At 48.0% G+C, this 24,590-nt stretch overlaps 1 protein-coding gene across 1 annotated transcript; it reads left to right on the top strand.

Moving 5' to 3' along the window:
• The first annotated feature begins 351 nt into the window (after positions 1-351).
• On the top strand, positions 352-18,323 carry LOC124719832 (CARD- and ANK-domain containing inflammasome adapter protein-like). Its single transcript, XM_047245020.1, has 2 exons — positions 352-530; positions 17,879-18,323. The coding sequence occupies exons 1-2, from the start codon at positions 352-354 to the stop codon at positions 18,321-18,323; spliced, it is 624 nt and encodes a 207-aa protein (XP_047100976.1).
• The last annotated feature ends 6,267 nt before the right edge of the window (positions 18,324-24,590 follow it).

Raw genomic sequence — 24,590 nt, 5'->3', positions numbered from 1 at the left:
ATCTAGTTCGTGTTCAGGCGGTTATGGTAGGGGAGAGTAGATTCCTGCAGGATGAACTCTCATGAGATGGCAGGTTACTTTGTTCCACCTCACGTTGTTGTGCCTTTAGACTAGATTGTACAAGACGCTGCCTGGGTACTCTATTTTGCCTATCATGTTAAAACTGTGTGTGTGTGTGTGTGTGTGTGTGTGTGTGTGTGTGTGTGTGTGTGTGTTACTAGTATAGTGCCTTTAAACTCATCACAATGATGAATCTGTCAATTAGTAATCGTCTTGCAGGGTATTGTCACTTACTTTGCGGCAACTATACAGACCCACTGATGTTCCAGTGTGTGTTTCAGACTGTGACTGATGGCAGAGTCGGAGAGAGACAGCCTGGCAGGCGGCCAGGGCGCACCACTGGAGGAGTCTGGCGAGGGAGCAGGCGTGGGGCAGGCCACGGCAGTGGTTGAGAGCTGGCTAGCGCAGCAGCTGGTGGCGCCAGAGACTGCAGTGAAGGAGTCTGTTGAGGCGCTGGCACGACAATTCAGGTACTCACTATGCAACATTTCATGCAATACCTGCATATGCAGTAGACACGCTGCTTTCCTATCTGCTGTGTTCACACAGGATGCGGCAAACTGAGCTTTTCGGGTTGAACAAAATATACAGGGTGGCAATTACTGTACTAAATGAAATAAAATAGTCCTAAGTTCTGAACAGTTTGCATTAGGACGTTCAAATTGCGCAGTTGGCAGCGGAGCACGATGGTAGTTAGTATGCGAACGTACACGTGCATGTGCAATTGAAAATGTCACAGTACAGCGCGCCTAAACCTGTAGCGCTTGTGAAGCCCTACTATGCGAGCAATAAGAGCCCACCTGCGGCTGTAAGTTTGTGACAGTTATAGCTGAAGACAACTGGTTCAAGTGTGCTAACAATCAAGAATTTTATTTGTAAATTTGAGAGATCAGGTAGTGTTGATGAGTGTTGGCAATGTCTGTTGTACAAAATGGGTGAAAACGCCCGAAAGCTTCGAAGACATGCACTGTTCCATGCAAGCTGGAAAATAGGTGGGAATCATCCGGGAGACACTGACACAAATTGTTGTTGAAGTCCTGCCTCTCTTCCTATACGAAATTAAATTCCATCAGCTGTTACATCCCATGAACAGTTGCTGTGCTTCGCCAACACAATTGTTCACAGAATTGATTTTGAGATGAATATGGTTTGGTTTAGCGATAAAGCCCACTTTCATTTGGATGAGTTCATCAATAAGCAAAATTCGCCCATATGGGAGAGTGAGAATCCGCATATTGCGATCGAGAAATCTCTTCAGTCTCAAGGGGTGACTGTACAGTGTGTGCACAATAATCAGTGCGATATTCCTCGATGACACTGTGACTGAAGAGTATGTGAAGGTTTTGGAAGATGATTCCATCCCCATTATGTAAAGCGACCCTGATTACAAGATGGGGTTGATGCAAAACTCAGATCGACCCCAACGAAGCAGGAGTGTGTTTGATGCTACCCAAGGGTAGCCTATGTTAAAGAAAAGGTGTACAGCAGTAACTCCAGAACTGTTACTGAGCTGAAAGCAGCCATTCAGGAGATGTTTGACAGCATCGACGTTCAGACAGTTTAGTGGGTCATGCAGAATTTCGCTCTCCTTATGCGTCACATTGTTGCCAATCGAGCATGTCATAACGGAAATCTGAATATCCTTACTAAAGTTTACATGTTGAATGAAGTTTGTGCACGCTGTAGTTCGTCACTTTTTTCATGTAGTTCAGTAATTGTCACCTGGTATGCACTCGTTTTCTACCGTGACCTTTTTATAGTAATGTCCATTCTTCGGTTTCTACGCTACTAGACTTACTTACACTGTGACGGTACACTTGACAGGTGCACTGGGTGTACTGTCTCCAAAGAACGTGGATGGAGAACAATGGTCCTTGCGAATCCATACCCAGTGTCTCCATATGGCGACTGCAGTATCTGTTACAGCTCAACACAGTGTAACAATACCCCAAATTCGGCAGTTGTTTGTACTCACCGTACTGTGTCGTGTAAAATGTGCCTCATCACGCCATAGAATGCTGCTTGCTCACATGACGTAAAACCAAAGAGCTACGAGGTGCATTAAAGTTCTAAGGCCTCAGATTTTTTTTCTAATTAACTACTCACCCGAAATCTATTAAACTGGCGTTACTTCTCGACGTAATCGCCCTGCAGACATACACATTTTTCACAACGCTGACGCCATGATTCCATGGCAGCGGCGAAGGCTTCTTTATGAGTCTGTTCTGACCACTGGAAAATCGCTGAGGCAATAGCAGCACGGCTGGTGAATGTGCGGCCACAGAGAGTGTCTTCCATTGTTGGAAAAAGCCAAAAGTCACTAGGAGCCAGGTCAGGTGAGTAGGGAGCACGAGGAATCACTTCAAAGTCATCACGAAGAAACTGTTGCGTAACGTTAGCTCGATGTGCAGGTGCGTTGTCTTGGTGAAATAGTACACGCACAGCCCTTGCCGGACGTTTTTGTTGCAGTGCAGGAAGGAATGTGTTCTTCAAAACATTTTCGTAGGATGCACCTGTTACCGTAGTGCCCTTTGATACGCAATGGGTAAGGATTATGCTCTCGCTGTCCCAGAACATGGATACCATCATTTTTTCAGCACTGGCAGTTACCCGAAATTTTTTTGGTGGCGGTGAATCTGTGTGCTTCCCTTGAGCTGACTGGCGCTTTGTTTCTGGATTGAAAAATGGCATCCACGTCTCGTCCATTGTCACAACCGACGAAAAGAAAGTCCCATTCATGCTGTCGTTGCGCATCAACATTGCTTGGCAACATGCCACACGGGCAGCCATGTGGTCGTCCGTCAGCATTTGTGGCACCCACCTGGATGACACTTTTCGCATTTTCAGGTCGTCATGCAGGATTGTGTGCACAGAACCCACAGAAATGCCAACTCTGGAGGCGATCTGTTCAACAGTCATTCGGCGATCCCCCAAAACAATTCTCTCCACTTTCTCGATCATGTCGTCAGACCGGCTTGTGCGAGCCCGAGGTTGTTTCGGTTTGTTGTCACATGTTTGGCCTTCATTAAACTGTCGCACCCACGAACGCACTTTTGACACATCCATAACTCCATCACCACATGTCTCCTTCAACTGTCGATGAATTTCAATTGGTTTCACACCACGAAAATTCAGAAAACGAATGATTGCACACTGTTCAAGTAAGGAAAACGTCGCCATTTTAAGTATTTAAAACAGTTCTCATTCTCGCCGCTGGCGGTAAAATTCCATATGCCGTACGGTGCTGCCATCTCTGGGACGTATTGACAATGAACACGGTCTCATTTTAAAACAATGCGCATGTTTCTATCTCTTTCCAGTCCAGAGAAAAAAAAATCGGAGGCCTTAGAACTTGGAATGCACCTCGTAATTCAGAACGTTGCTGTGAGTCGTGAGATCTGTTGCAGCCCAGTATGGACCTTGCACGGCCACCATTTGTAAAATAGAACACACGTCTTTGCGTACCGTTGACCACGGGATGGACAATCTTTGTGCAACTACACACACTACTCGGGGCCCATGCTGCATGGTCAGTTACAGCAACAGCAACCACGTAAGTAACGTCAACCAGGATAGTACGCCTTCCTTTTCCAGGTGCCGCACCAAACTTTTCTAGCTCCATTATCCTCTTTAAACCAATTAATGTCATCAGGCCTCTCTTCGGCGATTCTCTCTAATTGCACTGTTGCGATTGCTACTGTGAATATAAATGAACTTCTGCAAAGACATACTGCCAACTAACGTTATGTCCTGCCAAATGAAAATGTGGCTGTCATACTCTCATACTGTGTACAATGCCTTATTTGGACCAGGTGGCCATAATTGGAACTAAGCAGTAATGCAATAGCGTATCTACCAAGTTTCTTTCCCATACAATAGTTACAGGCCACACTAGGCCTCCGTGAGTAGTTGCACTTCAGTTAGAACCACGCGCTACAATAAACTCTAGAATGCTATGTGCCGAGCTTAATTGAGGGGTGGAAAAGAGACACTGCGGTAACCCAATCGCTTTACAAAGATGACACGGAAGCAAAGAGAACTTTACGACAATTGCAACGCAGCCACAGCCTCGCAAACAGAAACTAAATGACGCCAAAAATAGCGAATGGAAGGCTATGCATAAAGCATTCAATGAATTCGAAAGTAAAATTGTCTACAGAGTTGACAGGAAACTGAAGTTGCTGTGGTCTTAAATTAAATCATTAGCAACGGACGCGTGGACACACTGGTCATAATGGCACTGGAGCATAGGATGACGCACAAATGATAGAAATTCTGGGTCTTTCAAAAAGAATATACGTATTTCGAATGCATACACTTATTAAAGATTTACGAATATGAAACTTCACAAACACACCTTTACGAACCTCTCAGGTTCGTATTACAGATGTTCAGTAAGTCCTCAGTCAGCGACATGGATTCCTTCCATACTTTGTCACAGATGTTACGGCAGTACGGATCTGGTGCTTCAACTCTTCCAGGTTCTGTGAGAGTGATGCTACATAAACGTCGTCTTTAACGAAACCCCACATGAAGAGGACAGGGAGTGTCAAATCCGATGACTGTGGAGCCCAGCTGAAACATACTAAGTCACAAACTCCTTGACGACCAATCCAACGGTTCAGTAGTTTCATTCGGATATTAACGCACTTGGCGACTCCAGTGATGGGGTGCGTTGTGTTGTTAGAAAATGAATCGGAGGATCAATTTAGTACCTCAACCTGAAACGTCTTTGCACTGTAATCGCGGAATTGCAATTCGCAAACTGGAGAACGCGAACTGATTTCTGCTGTGGAGTAGCCATTTTAAACATACGACGGTTACAAAGAAAAACAGAAGACAACTTACATCTAGCGGCTGTTAATATAAACTAGACCATGTATTCGTTTCTCCAATAGCTGGGCCGAAGCACAGCGATCGATAGTTCGGACAAAATAATACTTTGTAACACGTATGTTCGTTTTGAAACATCTCTACGCCTTTTTCCAAAACTTGCGCACAGGAACATGGAGCTATAGTTCCTCGTTTAAACATTCGCATGAATGATAAAATGACGCATCGAAATAGGTGACGAAGGGCTAGAAAAGCAACTGAAGTCGCTCAACAGAGAAGGCAATTGGACCAGACAGGACAAGAGTATGTGATAGTGTTTACGCCTCTAGAGCAGCAGTGTAGCTAGTTCCCTAGAGAACTAAACTGTTCCTAATGTTTAGTAAAAAAAGCGCAAGTCATTCCCATTTCTCTGAAAGGTCGTCGATCAGACGCACAGTTATATAGATCTTTATCTATGACGTCGGTCTGTTGTAGAATTTCGGGGCGTTTCACGCTCTCATATCGAAACATGTCTGTAGACTGAAAATCGCCTCTATAGGTACCAATATGGGCTCTGGAAACGACGCTTGGGTGAACCCCGCCTTGTTCCGTTCTCCTAAGAAATCCATAAAGCAGTAGATAAAGGTGCCCACGTTAATTTCGTGCTCCTTCACCTCTGGAAGGCATTGAAGACACTGCCAAGTAATGAACAGCAAACCTGGGTCTTCATGCTTGCTAGGCAGGAAAGCTAACCATTACACCACCACAGCCCGATGGTCAACATAGCCGCATGAACTACTTAAGTTGAGTGCCCTCCCCAACACACACTACACATCTTCTGCTTATTTTCGATTACATCGTTCAGCAATGTTGACCATCGTGCTGTGGTGTAATGGGTAGCATTCTTGCCTAGCAAGCAAGACTACCCAGGTTAGTCCGAGCAGCAGCACGAATTTTAATTCATCTCTCCGGCTTCGATAATTATAGTCATTTAACTGAAGAGTTTCTAGCAAACAGAAAACGGTATGTAGTTCTGAACAGAGAAATTTCTTGAAGTAGATATAAACAGGATGGTGTTCCAGAACCACTTAGTTTCACAATATAATTGTATGAATCACAGTTGACCCTCAGCGTACGAGATGTGTTCAAAAAGAAACCGAAGTTTTCCTGTATCAGCTTTATCGCTTATTCTAAGACATTTTAAGCACTGTCCCGTTCAAAATAGTCCCCTCTAAGGGCAATATACCGTTTCCATCCCCCACACCAACACCCAGTTTTGGAACTACTCCTGGAACACATTTTGTTGGATGGCGTGAATGATTCTCTTCGCATAGTATCTCCTCTACACTTTGTGAACAATGTCGTTCCAATGCGTTTTTGAGCTTGGGAAATGGGAAAAGTCGGATGTAGCTAGGTCCAGAGAATACAGTGGATGGGGCACAACGGGAATGTGGAGTTTAGCTAGAGAGCTGCAGACAATGCGTGACGATTGGTTTCCCCAGAATTCAGGCCTCTTCCTGCACACAGCATCGCTCATGCTCACTGGGATTCCCTGGTAGACTTCTTCGTTTACCATCTCGCAATGTGGCACAAATTCATGATGGAAAAGGCTTTGTAGGTAAACACAACAATCACCACCTTGATCTTGGCCAGTCTGCCGGCCGGGGTGGCCGAGCGGTTCTAGGCGCTACAGTCTCGAACCGCGCTACCGCTATGGTCGCAGGTTCGAATCCTGCCTCGGGCATGTATGTGTGTGATGTCCTCAGGTTAGTTCGGTTTAAGTAGTTCTAAGTCCCATAGTGCTCAGAGCCATTCGAACCATTTTGCCACTCTTGCGCACTTTCTTGGACAACGTGGCCCCCTTGCCCATGCGTAGCGGCGACTGCATTCTTGTTTCAACATCATAACAGTACACCCACATCTCATCGACTGTTCTGATGTTCTTAAAGTTTTCATAGTCATGAACAGCGACGAGCAGTTCCTTGTACATTTCAGCACGGGTATTTCTGCTATTGTCAACAAACGCGGTACGAATTTTGCACTGAAACGACGCATCTTTAGTTTTTCACTCAAAACTTGATGGCCCGATGCTACACTAATGCCCACCACCTCAGCAACTTCCTGAACAGTTAAGATTTCACACCACAAACGCTATCCACATGGCCATCATCTGTGGAGGTGGAATGACGTCCATGCTTGGAGTCGTCATATAGACATTCTGCCCTTTCAAAAATGTTCAAACCACTCGTAGCACTGCGTGCGCCCACCCCCCCCAGGGGGTCCACAACTCTTTTGTGGATACGTGCGTGGCAAGCACAGGGCCCCGAGCCATTGCAGCCTTCTTTCCCTTCCCCTTCCCCTCCTTTCCCTTCCCCTTCCCCTCCTTTCCCTTCCCCTTCCCCTCCTTTCCCTTCCCCTTCCCCTCCTTTCCCTTCCCCTTCCCCTCCTTTCCCTTCCCCTTCCCCTCCTTTCCCTTCCCCTTCCCCTCCTTTCCCTTCCCCTTCCCCTCCTTTCCCTTCCCCTTCCCCTCCTTTCCCTTCCCCTTCCCCTCCTTTCCCTTCCCCTTCCCCTCCTTTCCCTTCCCCTTCCCCTCCTTTCCCTTCCCCTTCCCCTCCTTTCCCTTCCCCTTCCCCTCCTTTCCCTTCCCCTTCCCCTCCTTTCCCTTCCCCTTCCCCTCCTTTCCCTTCCCCTTCCCCTCCTTTCCCTTCCCCTTCCCCTCCTTTCCCTTCCCCTTCCCCTCCTTTCCCTTCCCCTTCCCCTCCTTTCCCTTCCCCTTCCCCTCCTTTCCCTTCCCCTTCCCCTCCTTTCCCTTCCCCTTCCCCTCCTTTCCCTTCCCCTTCCCCTCCTTTCCCTTCCCCTTCCCCTCCTTTCCCTTCCCCTTTCCCTCCTTTCCCTTCCCCTTCCCCTCCTTTCCCTTTCCCTTCCCCTCCTTTCCCTTTCCCTTCCCCTCCTTTCCCTTTCCCTTCCCCTCCTTTCCCTTTCCCTTCCCCTCCTTTCCCTTTCCCTTCCCCTTCCCCTCCTTTCCCTTTCCCTTCCCCTTCCCCTCCTTTCCCTTTCCCTTTCCCTTCCCCTTCCCCTCCTTTCCCTTTCCCTTCCCCTTCCCCTCCTTTCCCTTTCCCTTTCCCTTCCCCTCCTTTCCCTTTCCCTTCCCCTCCTTTCCCTTTCCCTTCCCCTCCTTTCCCTTTCCCTTCCCCTTCCCCTCCTTTCCCTTCCCCTTCCCCTCCTTTCCCTTCCCCTTCCCCTCCTTTCCCCTCCATGCTCCTTTCCCCTCGACCTCTCCTCTCCCTCTATTGGTGTCCTTGCTTATGTTGGCCCCTGCTATCCTCCTGTTTCTGTTGGTTTTACACTCGGGCTTTGTTGCGCAATCATCTCCTCCTTGGGACATTCCTTGGTCCCCCTCTGGGGTTTGACCTCCATTCCAAAATTTCTCTTCCGTAGTGTGAGCCATTTGGGGAAGAGCACCTTACCTAGTGTCTCCGACGTGCGCCCTCCTAGTACATTCCACCTTTTTCTTTCACGTCGTCTGATGCTACGGTGCATAGCCAGCACGGTAGCCAGCCCGTGTGGTGGGGTCGCTATGTACCCTTTTGGTTGAGCCCTCTGAACACACAGGGATCACACTTCTGATACCTGAGCCGTGACCTCCTCATGCATGCCTTGGAGTGGTTGCTCGTCATCCTGGAGCATCGGAACTCCCGGCAATGGCCGCCGTGCCAGACGGCCCTTGCTGTGGCTGGGTGGCGCCCGTGAGGAGAGCCCCTGATCGGATTGGGTGGTATCAGGGCGGACGCTATGCAGATGAAACGCATACGGGTCCAAAACTCTGGCCGTTCTTCTGCGGCCGTCTCTCTGCGTGGTGCTGATTCCTCAAGTGCTGCTTCTCTTGCCCCTTCGGCCTTCCCTTCCATGGCTACCCCCTGGGAAGATGGTCAGGCCCGCCGTCTAGGGGCAAAACCTTTCCCCCATTATCTAGTTTGCACCAGGACTGATGGACATACTTTCACCAGTGTCAAACCTTTATTCTTTGTGGAACACATTGAAGACAAGTTCGGCGAAGTGGACTCCCTGAGCAAGATGCGGTCGGGTTCGTTGCTGATAAAAACCGCTTCAGCTGCCCAATCTGCGGCCCTTCGTGCCTGTACCCATCTTGGCACAATTCCTGTGTCCGTTACCCCTCACCAGTCTCTAAATATGGTACAAGGTGTGCTTTTTCACAGGGACCTAATCCTTCAAACTGATGAGGAACTTCGGGACAATCTCGGATGGCGGGGTGTTCACTTTGTTCGGCGTATTTAGAAGGGTCCTAAAGATAATCGTATTGATACTGGTGCCTTTATCCTGGCCTTTGAAGGGGATACCCTTCCTGAGAAAGTTAAGATTATGGTCTATCGCTGTGATGTGAAGCTGTACATCCCACTTCCTATGCGGTGTTTTAAGTGCTTGCGTTTTGGCCACATGTCTTCTCGCTGTTCCCAGGACCCTCTGTGGTGACTGTGGACGTCCACTCCATGAGGGGAGTCCCTGTGTTCCCCCTCCTGTATGTGTAAATTGTCATGGTAGTCATTCTCCACGTTCACCAGATTGCCCAGTATATAAGAAAGAAAAAAAGATACAGGAGTATAAGTCCCTTGATCGTTTAAGCTACACAGAGGTCCGTAAGAAATATGTAAGATTGCACCCTGTGTCCATGACATCTAGTTACGCCTTGGTTACCTCTTCATCCCTTCCTCCCCCTTCCTTACCCCCATCCCGGACCCCTCTCCTCCCCCCCTCCCCTGCGGCTCCCACACCTTCTCCTCTGGGCGCTGCTCCCCCTCCCCAGCCGGAGAAGTGTCCCACTCCTTCGGCGTCTGCCGGTCAAGGGCGCCTCTCCCGGGATGCCCCTTTCTGGCACCTTCCAGGTCAAAGGTCTGCTGCCGCGCGACGACCGCGGGAGCCGCGGTCTATCGGCCCCCAGGTCGCTCAGTCTTTCTGTTCCTGATCTTGCTGCAGCTGGCTCCTTTATGCCACACAGCCCTCCTCAATCTCAGCCTGAAAAGAAGAAGAAACATAAGTCCCGGGACAAAGAGCCTCTGGTGTCACCAGAGGTCCCTTCCCCGACTTCACAACCGGATTCTGACCTGTAGTTCATGGATGTCGCCTCCTCTTTGTCGGTGACGGGTGGAGACCCGGCGGTATGACTGGATTTAGCGTGTTCAGCCCTCATTTAAACCATCGTTCTGTGGTTCTCCAATAGAATTGTAATGGCTACTTTCGTCACCTTCCGGAGTTGAAATCCCTTCTTTCGTCCTACTCTGCAGCTTCTGTGGTTCTCCAGGATTCTCATTTTACTGAAGCTCACTCACCGACCCTCCGTGGGTTCCGTGTTTTCTGTCGAAATCGGGTCGGACCCTTGCGGGCTTCTCGTGGCGTTTGTACGTTGGTCCGTACAGACATTGCTAGCATGTGGATTCCTCTCCAAACTACATTGGAAGCGGTTGCTGTTAGGGTCCACTTAGACTCTGCAGTCACAGTTTGCAACCTTTATCTCCCTCCTGACAGGACTCTTACACCTGCTGCCTAAACCATCCTTCCTCAGCAACTTCCTCCTCCCTTCCTCCTCCTTGGGGATTTTAATGCTCATCATCCTTTGTGGGGCAGTGCCTTTCCATCTAGACGAGGTATTCTTATAGACCAATTTATTGCAGACCACGACCTGTGCCTTCTTAATGATGGCTCCCCTACTCATTTCAGTGCTGGTCATGGTACCTTTTCTGCCATTGATCTTTCTCTTTCTTCTCCCTCTCTCCTCCCTTCATTACACTGGTCGCCACACGACGACCTTTGTGATAGTGACCATTTCCCGTTGATTATCACGCTCCCTTCCCGCTCCCCAATGGACAGGTTACCTCGTTGGTCTTTCCACCGCGCCGATTGGCCTCTATACACTGCACAGGTCGAGTTTTCTCCCTCTTTGTCGGGTTGTATTGATGACGTCCTACGTGACGAGTCTGACGCGATTGTTCGCGCTGCTAACCTTGCTGTCCCGCGCTCACCTGGACCATTTCGTCGCCGGCAAGTCCCGTGGTGGAGTACGGCCATTGCCATTGCCATCCGTGATCGCCGTCGAGCTTTGCAACACTTAAAGAGGCACCCATCCGTAGCCAGCCTTACTACCTTTAAGCGCCTTCGCGCTAAAGCCCGTTATTTAATCAAACAGAGGAAGCGGATATGTTGAACGATTCGTTTCTCCTCTTGGTTCCACTGTCCCTCTGTCACGGGTATGGGCTACACTTCGCTCTCTCCAAGGTTGCCATTGGCAGTCCACCCTCCCAGGCCTTCACCTCCCAGATGGCATTTGTACGGACCCATTAGTTCTCGCAGAACATCTTGCGACCCATTTTGCAGTGGCATCAGCGTCAGCCTCCTATCCAGCTGCTTTCCTTCATCAAAAACAGCAGGTTGAAGCTCTCACCTTATGTTTCACCACTTGAGTCAGAATCTTACAACGAACCTTTTACTGAATGGGAATTTCTTTCTGCTCTATCTTCTTCTCATGATACGGCCCCTGGCCCAGATTCCATTCATAACCAACTGCTTCAACATCTCAGTGCTCCACAATGGCAACGTCTTCTTCGGGTGTTTAACCGTATCTGGCTCCAGGGTGACTTCCCTTCTCAGTGGAGCGATAGCATTGTGGTTCCTGTCCTTAAGCCTGGTAAGAACCCCTATCTGTTGACAGCTATCGGCCAATTAGTTTGACCAATGTTGGTTGTAAGTTACTTGAACGGCTGGTAGCCCGTCGGCTCACTTGGGTCCTCGAATCTCGGGATCTATTGTCCCCTTACCAGTGTGGCTTTCGAGAGGGACGATCTCCAATCTATCATTTACTTCGCTTGGAATCCGCAGTTCAGCAGGCTTTTTCCCAGCGCCGCCATTTGGTTGCAGTGTTTTTTGACCTTCGCAAGGCCTATGACACGGCCTGCGCCATTACATCTTACTTGCACTTCATCAGTGGGGTCTTCGGGGCCCACTCCCGATTTTTATCCGCCAGTTCCTGATCCATCGGTCATTGAGAGTTCGAGTAGGTACTGCTTTTAGTTCTGCAAGGACCCAGGAGACGGGCATCGCACATGGTTCTGTCTTGAGTGTCCTTCTTTTCATCATTGCTATCAATGGACTTGTGGCCTCTGTCGGTCCCTTGGTCGCTCCTGCCCTGTATGTGGATGATTTCTGCATTTGGGTTAGTTCCTCCTCGATGGCATCTGCAGAACGGCGGCTCCAGGTGGCTATACGGCGTGCCTCTGCATGGACCCACTCACACGGGTTTCAATTCTCTCCTTTAAAATCGCGGGTGGTCCACTTCTGTCGCCGTACTATGGTCCACCCTGATCCAGAGCTCTATCTCGACGCACAACGATTGCCTGTGGTCCCACAGTTTCGTTTCCTGGGTCTTCTTTTCGACAACAAGCTCACTTGGCTGCCCCATATCAGACTCCTGAAGGTAGGATGTTTCCGTAAATTCAATGTCCTTCGCTTCCTTGCCCACTCCTCTTGGGGTGCAGACCGTTCCCTCCTCCTCCGTCTTTATCGTGCTCTAGTTCTGTCACGTTTGGACTATGGTTGTCAAGTTTATGGTTCAGCTGCTCCTTCCACACTGCACGTGCTGGATCCAGTCCACCATCGTGGTATCCGTTTGGCCACCGGTGCCTTCCCTACTAGCCCTGTTGATAGTCTCCTGGTAGAAGCTGGGATCCCCCCCCCCTTTCTGTTCGGCGGTCCCAGCTTCTGGTGTCTTATGCCCTCACTATCCGTTCTTCTCCCACTCATCCTTCCTATTCTATCCTGTTCCCAGACCATGGCCGTCGCCCACCCGACTCTCGCCCTGGGGCGGGTTTACCGGTTGGGCTGCGCCTTGCGTCTTCCACCCCTCCTTGGTTAGTTCCTCGGCCTCGACTTCGGATGGATCTCCGCCGCGGACCGAAAGATTCCATCCCTCCGGTGGTGTTCCGTACCTTGTTCCGCCAAATTTTATGGGAGTTTCGGGATGCTGTTGTTTTTTACACTGATGGCTCTAAATCTGCTGATCATGTTGGGTATGCCTTCATGTCCTTTGTTGGAACGGAATATCATCTGCTGCCACCTACATGTGGGGTGTTTACTGCGGAATTGATGGCAATTTCCCGGGCCCTTACCTTTATTAAACAATCCCAACACAATCGCGTTCTGTTGTGTACGGACTCGATGAGTGGCCTTATTGCTATTGACCGGTGTTTTTCGCGCCATCCATTGGTCTCTGCCATCCATGACCATCTCGCAGATATTCACCGTGCTGCTTGTTCTATTGACTTCCTCTGGGTCCCTGGCCATGTGGGTATCCCGGGTAATGAGCTCGCTGATCGTTTGGCTGTGGGAGCAGTTACTTACCCCCCGTTTTCCGTAACCCCTCCTGCAGCGGATTTACGGCTTCACATCAAATCCCACTTCGCACAGTCATGGGCCAATTCTTGGGAGGCTACTCCACTGTCTAATAAACTTCGTGCAATTAAGGTGACACCAGGCCCGTAGCGTTCTTCCTTCGGCCTCTCCCGAAAGGACTCGACCACACTGTGTCGTCTCCGCATTGGCCATACCAGGCTGACCCATGGTTTTCTTTTGCGTGATGAGCCACCCCCTCTATGTGGTTGTGGAGCCTTCCAGTCAGTAGCCCACATTTTGGTTGAATGCCCCCTTCTTTTGGCTCTGTGTGCTAAGTACAGACTCCCCGCACTTTACCTTTGATGTTGGCTGACGATTCCCGGATGGTCTCTCTGGTTCTCGGTTTCCTCCGGGAGAGTGGTTTTTATTCTCAGTTTTAAAGTTTTTAATCTCCCTCTGGTGTTGGGGCAGGGCGGTGAGTGTTTGGATGTCTCCCACTGTAGGCAGTGTTCAGAGATTCCCGATTCACCTCCCTGACCGGAATCCTCTTTTCTTTCCCTTTTACTCTGTTTTTACCCCTTCTTTTTAAGGCTTGGTTAGTTTTTCTATTCCCATACGTACTTTCTGCATTATAGCAGTTGTACCTTTTAAGTCACAGGTGGTCTTGCCTATGCTGCTTCAGCATAGTGTTGGGTTCATTCTCTTGCCGACTTCCCTCATTTGTTTTTACTAATGACAACGTGACTGCCCTTTTACGTTTTTCCCTTTTCCCGTTTTATTGTTCTGACTTTTCTGAGATGTCCCGTTAGCAGAATGGCGTCTATTTGAAACAAGGGACTAATGACCTTGCTGTTTGGTCCCTTTAACCTCAAACAACCAATCAACCAAGCACCGCGTGCGAATCAGTCATGCCCACACATGCTTGTGTAAGCATTTGAAATGCCTCTCTAAAGGTTTCGCAAACTTCGTTGCAGAATCTCACGCCCTGTACACGTGCTTACTTCAGTGGCTATGGTTCACTTGCTAATTGGCTAATTGTCCGAGCGACACGAGGCAAATGGCAGTTTTTTTATCGAAACCTGCCGCTAAGTGCGCTCAGTAGCTGAAGCGCGCTCTCTGCTGGTTGCTGCGCCATTTCATAAGTGCGGCTTCCTTTTGAACACATCTCGTAAGTGTAACGTATTGAGAATACATAGACAGAAACCCCTTCACTGTGTGATTACACAACTGCATAATAATAACTTTAAGCAGTTATATATGTAAGAGTATGTGTAGTGATTCGACTTGGAAAGACCATGTGAGATTAATCGCAAGTAAGGCAGATGCCAGACTGGGCCATTGGAATAATGCTCAGGAAAGGCAGCAGTGTCTGCACAGGACACGGTGGCCGGTGGGCAGCGACCTCTTCTCGCCCAAAGCGCTGGGAGAGTTCGGAAGGGGAGGCCGGCATTGCATGCCCACTTCCTGCCCTCTGACATACTAGCGAATCCTGTTTACCAGTACCTCTAAAGTGACATATCCACAGATCCTTATTCTTAACAAAACCTCCCACAAAGCATGGTACTGACACTTTCTCATGCCAAACTCTCCATAATAAATAAAAACTCTTGATTCGCTGCTCTGTAAGTTGTAGGTTCATATGTCGTGGTGAACAGTCGCAGCAACTCTGACAAGGTGTGTAACAGTCAGTAGCTGAACATGGGCGATGGATGTAAGGACGTGCTGCGGAAACGATCTGTTAGGCTTAATACTCATTATTAATACATCTTGCAGCAGCCCAGTGCAGGATGGCTGTGGCTCGCCCAAGTAATTCTTCTGCCTCAAATACTGTTGACGCTCAGGACCATGCATTGGCTGACTGTACCCTTTCACACAATTTCCTCTTCCGCCAGTGGTGTTTCTTCACGCTCAGCAGCCCCTCGCGTGGCAGTGGCGCGATCCTTGGCTAACTTCCTCACGGTCGGAAGGCAGTTGCTTGGCGACACAGTGGGCAGTGACCCATCGACCATGTGCTGCTGGTCGTGACTGCTACCATGGACCGCTGTTGGCCCACTGCAGCCTGTAGCGGCTGCTCTAGCATTGGATAGCTTCAGGACAGACTGCACAGTGGTAGAGATGTCACCACAGAAACCATTTTAATATAATTGGGTTGGTTACAAGTACTCAGTCGAGTTGAGCATGTTTGGCCTGAGCTATACCCTTTAGCAAGTACGTTAAGCACTTCAGCAGCTGCCAGAGTGGAAGGTTTGTCACACATGCTGCTTGAGTAAGCATACGAGGTTAACATAGCAACATTTCGATGGCTTTGCTATATTTCGTAAAGTACCGCTGTTGCAATAACCTTCATAATTTTCCACTTCTATGGCCAAGAACGGTTGGTCTGCTAAAAGATCTTAAATACTCTTACGTTCATCTGTGTATTATCTTCAATAACTTGGACCAATGATCTATGGGGCTCATTGTCCAAAGGTTGCTCGCCTCTACAGTGTCAAGATAGTTTCTTCAGTATGATGGTATGTCTATGGTCTCATAAAATCTGCAGACAAAGTTCTATAATTGTTTGGTTGCCACCTTCCACAATCGTTATAGAAAATAATTAATTGAAACCCTCAGCTGCCGACAGGTGTTGTTAACATACCTCGGTGGGAATCGTCACTTCAGGTTGCGCGAGTAATGAGTGGATGGGCAAATATGTTAGGTACATAACGTATGTAGATTGTGGACAGTTGGGAGTGTGGGTCTCACAGCTATCGTGCAAGAGAGAAGTCCCTGCAGTCGCGCTTTTCATGTCCTTCGTGGCTCAGAGCATCTGCCATGTAAGCAGGAGATCCCAGGTTCGAGCCTCAGTCGGGACACATTTTCAGCTGTCCCCACCGAGCTATATTAACATCACCTGTCGGCGGCTGACTGTTTCAGTTAATTATTTATTCTAGAGAAGCTGCACGGTCATCAATGGTGTCTGTTCTTTAGAGAGCAGTTACTATCTTCATATTATAGAAAATCCCGACGAGTGTTATCTAACCATCCCGCTTTTTTCGTGCACAAATAATCCAAAGCCTTTCACCGAGCGAGGTGGCGCAGTGGTTAGCACACTGGACTCGCATTCGGGAGGACGACGGTTCAATCCCGTCTCCGGCCATCCTGATTTAGGTTTTCCGTGATTTCCCTATATCGCTTCAGGCAAATGCCAGGATGGTTCCTTTGAAAGGGCAGGGCCGATTTCCTTCCCTCACCCGAGCTTGCGCTCCGTCTCTAATGACCTCGTTGTCGACGGGACGTTAAACACTAATCTCCTCCTCCTCCTCCTCCTCCTCCTCCTCCTCCAAAGCCTTCTTAAAATCAGAGTAATACTGAATCACCTTTCTTTTACAATTAGACTTCCATTTCTTTTTTCATGTCTTCAGATTGCTCCTCCCCCTCAAGAGGTCTTCAGTGTATCCCATCCCAACTTTCTTGCATTTAATGGTGGTATCTCTTTAAAGTTCTCGATGTTGACACACAGTGTTAGATATCATTGACCGTTTCTTAGACTATTGTATGTGCTGAATTTATTTCCTACGGACATCACTTAAGGTTCTTCTAGTTCTTCCTGCAGCCGTATTGCTTTACCTTCCCATTCTTTAGTGACCTCTATTTCTGTACTTCTATCTTTATGTGCTTCCTGTTCACGAAGATTTCTTCAGGTTTCCTTTCCTGTACCTGCATTTGTTAGAAAAGTCCATTCCCATTCAACTGATCTTAGAATTGTAATATTCGTTATTGCATTATCTACAGCGTCATGGAACTGCAAACTTGAATTGTATTCCTCAGTACTTCAGTATCTAGTTGATTACATATCGATTCCTGCTGATGGTTGTCTTAACCTTCATCACAGTCATCGTCATAGCTAAATTGTGATTTGAGTTTATATCTGGCTTTCTTTGCATACGCTTCACAGTTCAATATCTGATTTCAGAAGCCCCATTTTGTCATATCATACAGCAGAAATCTTCACCTCGACTCCAGGCCTTTCCTGCATACACCTCTTATTAGCCAAAACCTCTGAGGCACAGAAGTGCTCATACGAACGTCACAGCTTATGTAGACTTAAAGCAACTCCACCATCCAGAACATGAGTTAGGAGCGAGCACGGGGTCCCTTGCACAGGGAGTGGTGTGGAGGGAACTGGCTGCTAGGTGGTTGTGTGTGAAACCGATTTTCACTATTTGGTGAGGCTGTATTACGAAATTTGCAAATGATTGGACTGAACACAGAGAGAGAGAGAGAGAGAGAGAGAGAGAGAGAGAGAGAGAGAGACGGTGTTTGCTGCAAGAAGCATCCTCAGGTAACAGGAACTGACTTGCATGAGTCAACGTGAAAATAAATATGGCAAGTGAATTTCTTGAGTGACTGAATAAGCAATTTTTAATGGATAGTTGAATGAAGAATCTGACAAGGGGTACAACAGAATCTCTGTAGCTTAATGTACACAGTTCCACTCTCTTTTTGTATCGTATCAGGTTTGTTGCTGGACGGATATGCACTGAGAAGAGTTTTGTTTTGTTCTATTATCGCTTTCTCTGTCAGGTACGTGTGCTTGCATAAGTGTGATAATTTGTGTTTTGTACAGCAACCTTTCCAGAGAGGAGGGCCGCAGGAGGCTCATGGACGCAGCTGAGGATTGGGACATGGAGGAGATCATGGCACTGGTGGCGGCAGGGGCAGACGTAAGGGCTCGGGACGAGTGCGAGAGTACAGCTCTCCACAGGGCAGCGGAGAGCGGACACGTGGAAGCGGTGAAGTGCCTGCTGGAGGCTGGGGCAGAGGTCGACGCCAGGGACCGCAGACAAGTCACACCCCTGCACTTGGCTGCGTACGAGGGCCACACACCTGTGGTGCGGCTGCTGCTTGGGGCCTCAGCTGACCCCAACGCTAGAGATCTTGAAGGGAGGACGCCACTGCATGAGGCAGCAAGAGGGCCATGTAGACACTGCCACTGCACTGATTGGGCAAACAGCAGGGACAGGGATCCAAAGGAAGACAATCCCTTTGAGTATCGCCAGACAGCAGAATAGAGCAGATATGCTGACATGAAATCAGTGCAACAAATGACTGGAAGAAATTTGACAGTTTCTTCACACTTTTGATACGATTTTAATAAAGAATGCAAAATTTTGATCCTGCAGTCTTATTTGGACCTATCTCCAGTAATATTCCAGGAAAACTCGAGGAAAGGTAGATATGAGTGCATTAACAAAAAGGCTGCAAGCAGTCGCTTGCTTTAATCATAAATATATTTGAGAGAGACAAATATTGTCTTTACATACAGAGAAATACTATCTTCTCGACAACTTTCAAATCGTGAGCTACATCATTAATTTTATTGTGGAATTAATGACTATACTCATGACACTTTCGTTGCCTACATCTGCACTCACTTTCAGAACTCACATTAACAATCAAATTAACTAATTCAATAAAATTAAACCTTGAATTGCTGGGTACCGATTTATTACCACAAAAAATAAAAACGGTGAATAGTTCAGGCATAAAGTACAGTGGCGTATATAAGTTTACAAATCTGACAATTTGTTTTACTCATCCTTTTGTAACTACAGCCACCTGATAGCTCTTACAAAAAAATTACAATCGCAGATCAGAAAAATGGATGGTTCTTGATTGGCAAAGAATTCATTGGTGAAAACTATACAGATTCTCTCCTGAATTAATTCTTTTGACAATGCAGCCTTTGTTTACACGAATACACTGGGAGGTCAAATTCTGTTCAAATGGAATAAACTACGACCAAGTATATCACAAACTGTGGTCCACTGGAGAACAGGGAGTGTGAATATCATTCAACAACCCTACACTGTTGCAGCATATCTTCACCCTCTCACCTTGATTCACGTGGCAGCAGAGAACAGCACGCTGTGGGTGAGGAGCGGCGCGCTGCAGCAGGTGAAACGTCCTGATGCATCCACGAAAATTTGCAAACTACGTGGACTCGTGTTCTGATTATTAGAAAGAAGAAAACTTCCCCATCAGGGCCGTGAAACCCCGGCAGATTTCAGTGTGAGGTGGCTCCATTCGCTGGTCTGGCCAAACCAATTAGACTAAGAGGCACGATGGTGTGTGCTGGAATTGTCAAACATCAGGCAACCAACTCAAGAGTAAGAAGTTCAACCTAGTGACACCCGGTATGCCAGATATTATTTGCAGTTAAACTGTCAGTAAAGTTGGAAATTGCCACTGGCTCTTAGTCCACCACAATTTGTAGACCACATGTCACCCACTAGGTAAAGACTCTGTTCCCCACTAGGGTAGGACAAGAAGAAGAAGACCCTCAATCACTTTCCACCACACCTTGGTACAGGAGCCGAATCAGCAAAAAACAGCCTTCAGCTGTACAAACCAACAGAACTTTCCTCTGCTCACTAAATCCAGTCTCTTGACGGTTCTGTTCACCTGGTAACAATTGAGACCCAGCACAGGGTTGCTGCGCTGGGGAGTGAGTCACTGCTTTGGATATTGAGAGAGGAGCTAATTAGAAACTCTCTTGTCTGAAATAAATTTGACTAAGGTGGTGTCATTCTCACAGTATGGCTGTGTTTCGACAAAAACATCTACCTAGATGGGATGACAGCCTTTTATGGAGAGATATAATATTTCCAGGCTGACCATTTCGTTTCGGAAAGAAGGCTGTTAAGCTACCCAGACTGTCATGCCCGTGAAAAATATTTTTGCCGCTCACTAAAAGAAACTGCCGACTTCCTGGCATCAGGCGAGCTACAGACTTGAATCCACTAAACATAGGCACCACCCACACTGTCTATATCATCACGGCTCCAAATGCGAGAATGCTTGGAGTTTCCTAACCATCCCACTATTTGCACAAAAACTCAGATTACTGTAGTCTCTATTAAATGGCTTCCTTCACCCACTTTTTGCCAACTGGCTTCCTTCACCCACTTTTTGCCAACTGGCTTCCTTCACCCACTTTTTGCCAACTGGCTTCCTTCACCCACTTTTTGCCAACTGGCTTCCTTCACCCACTTTTTGCCAGCTGGCTTCCTTCACCCACTTTTTGCCAGCTGGCTTCCTTCACCCACTTTTTGCCAGCTGGCTTCCTTCACCCACTTTTTGCCAGCTGGCTTCCTTCACCCACTTTTTGCCAGCTGGCTTCCTTCACCCACTTTTTGCCAGCTGGCTTCCTTCACCCACTTTTTGCCAGCTGGCTTCCTTCACCCACTTTTTGCCAGCTGGCTTCCTTCACCCACTTTTTGCCAGCTGGCTTCCTTCACCCACTTTTTGCCAGCTGGCTTCCTTCACCCACTTTTTGCCAGCTGGCTTCCTTCACCCACTTTTTGCCAGCTGGCTTCCTTCACCCACTTTTTGCCAGCTGGCTTCCTTCACCCACTTTTTGCCAGCTGGCTTCCTTCACCCACTTTTTGCCAGCTGGCTTCCTTCACCCACTTTTTGCCAGCTGGCTTCCTTCACCCACTTTTTGCCAGCTGGCTTCCTTCACCCACTTTTTGCCAGCTGGCTTCCTTCACCCACTTTTTGCCAGCTGGCTTCCTTCACCCACTTTTTGCCAGCTGGCTTCCTTCACCCACTTTTTGCCAGCTGGCTTCCTTCACCCACTTTTTGCCAGCTGGCTTCCTTCACCCACTTTTTGCCAGCTGGCTTCCTTCACCCACTTTTTGCCAGCTGGCTTCCTTCACCCACTTTTTGCCAGCTGGCTTCCTTCACCCACTTTTTGCCAGCTGGCTTCCTTCACCCACTTTTTGCCAGCTGGCTTCCTTCACCCACTTTTTGCCAGCTGGCTTCCTTCACCCACTTTTTGCCAGCTGGCTTCCTTCACCCACTTTTTGCCAGCTGGCTTCCTTCACCCACTTTTTGCCAGCTGGCTTCCTTCACCCACTTTTTGCCAGCTGGCTTCCTTCACCCACTTTTTGCCAGCTGGCTTCCTTCACCCACTTTTTGCCAGCTGGCTTCCTTCACCCACTTTTTGCCAGCTGGCTTCCTTCACCCACTTTTTGCCAGCTGGCTTCCTTCACCCACTTTTTGCCAGCTGGCTTCCTTCACCCACTTTTTGCCAGCTGGCTTCCTTCACCCACTTTTTGCCAGCTGGCTTCCTTCACCCACTTTTTGCCAGCTGGCTTCCTTCACCCACTTTTTGCCAGCTGGCTTCCTTCACCCACTTTTTGCCAGCTGGCTTCCTTCACCCACTTTTTGCCAGCTGGCTTCCTTCACCCACTTTTTGCCAGCTGGCTTCCTTCACCCACTTTTTGCCAGCTGGCTTCCTTCACCCACTTTTTGCCAGCTGGCTTCCTTCACCCACTTTTTGCCAGCTGGCTTCCTTCACCCACTTTTTGCCAGCTGGCTTCCTTCACCCACTTTTTGCCAGCTGGCTTCCTTCACCCACTTTTTGCCAGCTGGCTTCCTTCACCCACTTTTTGCCAGCTGGCTTCCTTCACCCACTTTTTGCCAGCTGGCTTCCTTCACCCACTTTTTGCCAGCTGGCTTCCTTCACCCACTTTTTGCCAGCTGGCTTCCTTCACCCACTTTTTGCCAGCTGGCTTCCTTCACCCACTTTTTGCCAGCTGGCTTCCTTCACCCACTTTTTGCCAGCTGGCTTCCTTCACCCACTTTTTGCCAGCTGGCTTCCTTCACCCACTTTTTGCCAGCTGGCTTCCTTCACCCACTTTTTGCCAGCTGGCTTCCTTCACCCACTTTTTGCCAGCTGGCTTCCTTCACCCACTTTTTGCCAGCTGGCTTCCTTCACCCACTTTTTGCCAGCTGGCTTCCTTCACCCACTTTTTGCCAGCTGGCTTCCTTCACCCACTTTTTGCCAGCTGGCTTCCTTCACCCACTTTTTGCCAGCTGGCTTCCTTCACAATGGACTGTCACATGGCCCAGATAACATGTTTCGCGAACTGGCGCTCTCCTGCTCTGATCCTAAGCGGAAAGAGTGGAGTGCCACTGCCTGAAACACCATTCTGGGTACAATAATCCAGAGCACTGCTTCCCAGTATCACTTGCACAGCCAGGATACAGCATATATGGCCGACAATCCATCTTTCTTCCTATTCTCTCTACAGGGTACATATACTGTGCTATAACTGTCTGTTTTTTTCTGTGTGTGGCTTTATTGAATGGAGACGAAGAAATTGACACTTCAACTGGGTATTGAGAAAGATATGCCACACCATGACAGCTTTGCTGACGAAAAAACACGTCCTGTGTTGACACCTGCACTCTGCTGCACGCCTTCAAATTTGTGATTTTCTGGGTGTCAGAATTGTTCCTGTCGACCCTCAGGTCTTAGAAATAGTCCCCTGACCATAAATACAATGATTTAATGTTTGAAAGGTCATGCAGACACCTAACCCATTCACAATGAAACTGTCAGACATCACCTTTTTCCCTAACCCCAATACAGTATCATTGAGCATCCTCTGCCTCAGATACTTTGTTACCCCTGCCAAAGCATTTACTGATTCAATCTTCCATATAAACTACTTCACAAATCCTATCCAAGCATTCAGTAAAACATTCTTTTCATACAACAGGGTGAATTGTGTTAACACAAAATAAACGAAATTAAAATGACAAATGTAACAGTGAGACTTTGCACCAATGACAAAGACAGGTAGTTTGATTATTAGTGTATTTCTTGTGTGTGATGTTTCGTCAATTTTATATTTTGAGTGACCTCCTACCCTGGTACAAGTCTTTCACCTAATAAAATACAGCACAGCGCACAAAAATAAAAATTAAATCAAACATGTCTCCTCCTGCTCCTTTCTCAAGGGCGTGTAGGAAGTCCTAAAATTAACTTTAACATTAGTCAAACACAGCACTACACTAAAGAGGTGTGTAAGAGGTTGGATGTGAGAGGTATAGTGGGAGAGTTTATGCTAATAGAAAGGTTAGCCCATTTACTCAGTGATAGCAGCAGGGTGGGGCAGAACCGATCACTAGTCTATGGCAGCAACAGGTAGGCATCTGGACTATCACAGAAAAGAGTTGGGCAGCAGATAACTACCCTTGAAGAGTCCTTCAGCAGCAGTTGTCAGTGTCACGGCAAGTGCTCAGACAATATCGCTCGGTCTGGTGCTCTCCAGCAGCCTCTCCTTTCTTTTTAGGTCCCTCGAGACTCTGGTGAGACAGTGGTAGCCCCCAGGTGGTCGCGTGAAGTCAGGGGGCCACCTTCTGTTACCTGTCGGCTGCAGGCGAGGCACCCCTGCAGATTTCCCTCCCCCCTCCCGCCCCCTCCCCCAGTACCCCCTATTGGAATTAGCGAAGGAATGGGCAGGATTCTGTCTGTGCCTCTGTCGTCCTTGAGCTGCCTCAGTGTCATCACATTCGCCGGTTACCTGCCCTGTCGCCTAGGGTAGGGGACGAGTCACCTGTAGCTCACAGCTGCCGATGTCGCTCTGCAGTGAGGTCACAATAGTTGGCCTCTCGCCTGGGGACGTCGTCTCTGTTGTGACGTCAACCTGGCAGTTGCACCTGAGATCTCAGTAAGACACCACAAGCCCTGTCAGCATTGTGATATGGGCGCCTGCACTTTACCATAACAGAAATATGAACTGATAGTCATTAAACTTCAAAATATTATTAATGTGAAAAAGTGCCTTACTGATTTCTTCCATTAAATTAATGTACAAAACATTATAATGAATCTCTTATCAAAAAACCATAAACTAATCATGTTCTAGTTGTCAAGCTGTGTTTGTTCTTTGTAATGTTAGTTCCCCAATATCACTTGGACATTCCGATGGACTAAGCCGGCACAGCCTGCACATTCATACTTAAAGCACTCTCCCAGCATCCGGCACGTACTGATAATCATTCTACTCATTACCAAGTTTAGCTACCTCTAATACTTTCTACTTTATGCTGTGGACTTTGATACTTCTACTCATGCCAACTTGCTGGTTGGTGACGCTGATGTGGATATTTGGCGCAGAACCTGTGCTGAATACTGCTCACCACCAATTGAACACCCTTCTGTGCTGTCAGCATAGATCAGAAATTGGGATGAATTCATCTTTCTGTCTGAAACTGACCAGTAACTCTTAAAAGTAGACATACAGATATCAATAAACAGCCGCTGTATTGACACAAAACTCATTTTAATAATTTTTAGTGCAAAAGGATTTATATCTTCAGTTTTCATCTGGTCCCATTCATTTCCTTCCTATCCATCTAAAAACTCACTACCATGACTCCCATTCCCCATAGGCCACGCAATACAAAACTTTACCGATGACGCACCTCTGCTGCTGGCGATCCACAATTGAAATATCTCGAGGCAAACATCAATCGACAAG

Source organism: Schistocerca piceifrons, chromosome 11 (genome assembly GCF_021461385.2).
Source record: "Schistocerca piceifrons isolate TAMUIC-IGC-003096 chromosome 11, iqSchPice1.1, whole genome shotgun sequence".
NCBI lineage: Eukaryota > Metazoa > Arthropoda > Insecta > Orthoptera > Acrididae > Schistocerca > Schistocerca piceifrons.
Note: the sequence above shows the minus strand (reverse complement) of the source record. Positions and strands in the feature narration are given on the sequence as shown.

What these genes read in the sequence shown, in the direction of transcription:
- LOC124719832 (XM_047245020.1), top strand. Translation starts at nt 352, where the DNA reads ATGGCAGAGTCGGAGAGAGACAGCCTGGCAGGCGGCCAGGGCGCACCA. An exon ending in GCGCTGGCACGACAATTCAG is followed by an intron (nt 531 to 17,878) that starts GTACTCACTATG and finishes TGTTTTGTACAG; the next exon opens with CAACCTTTCCAGAGAGGAGG.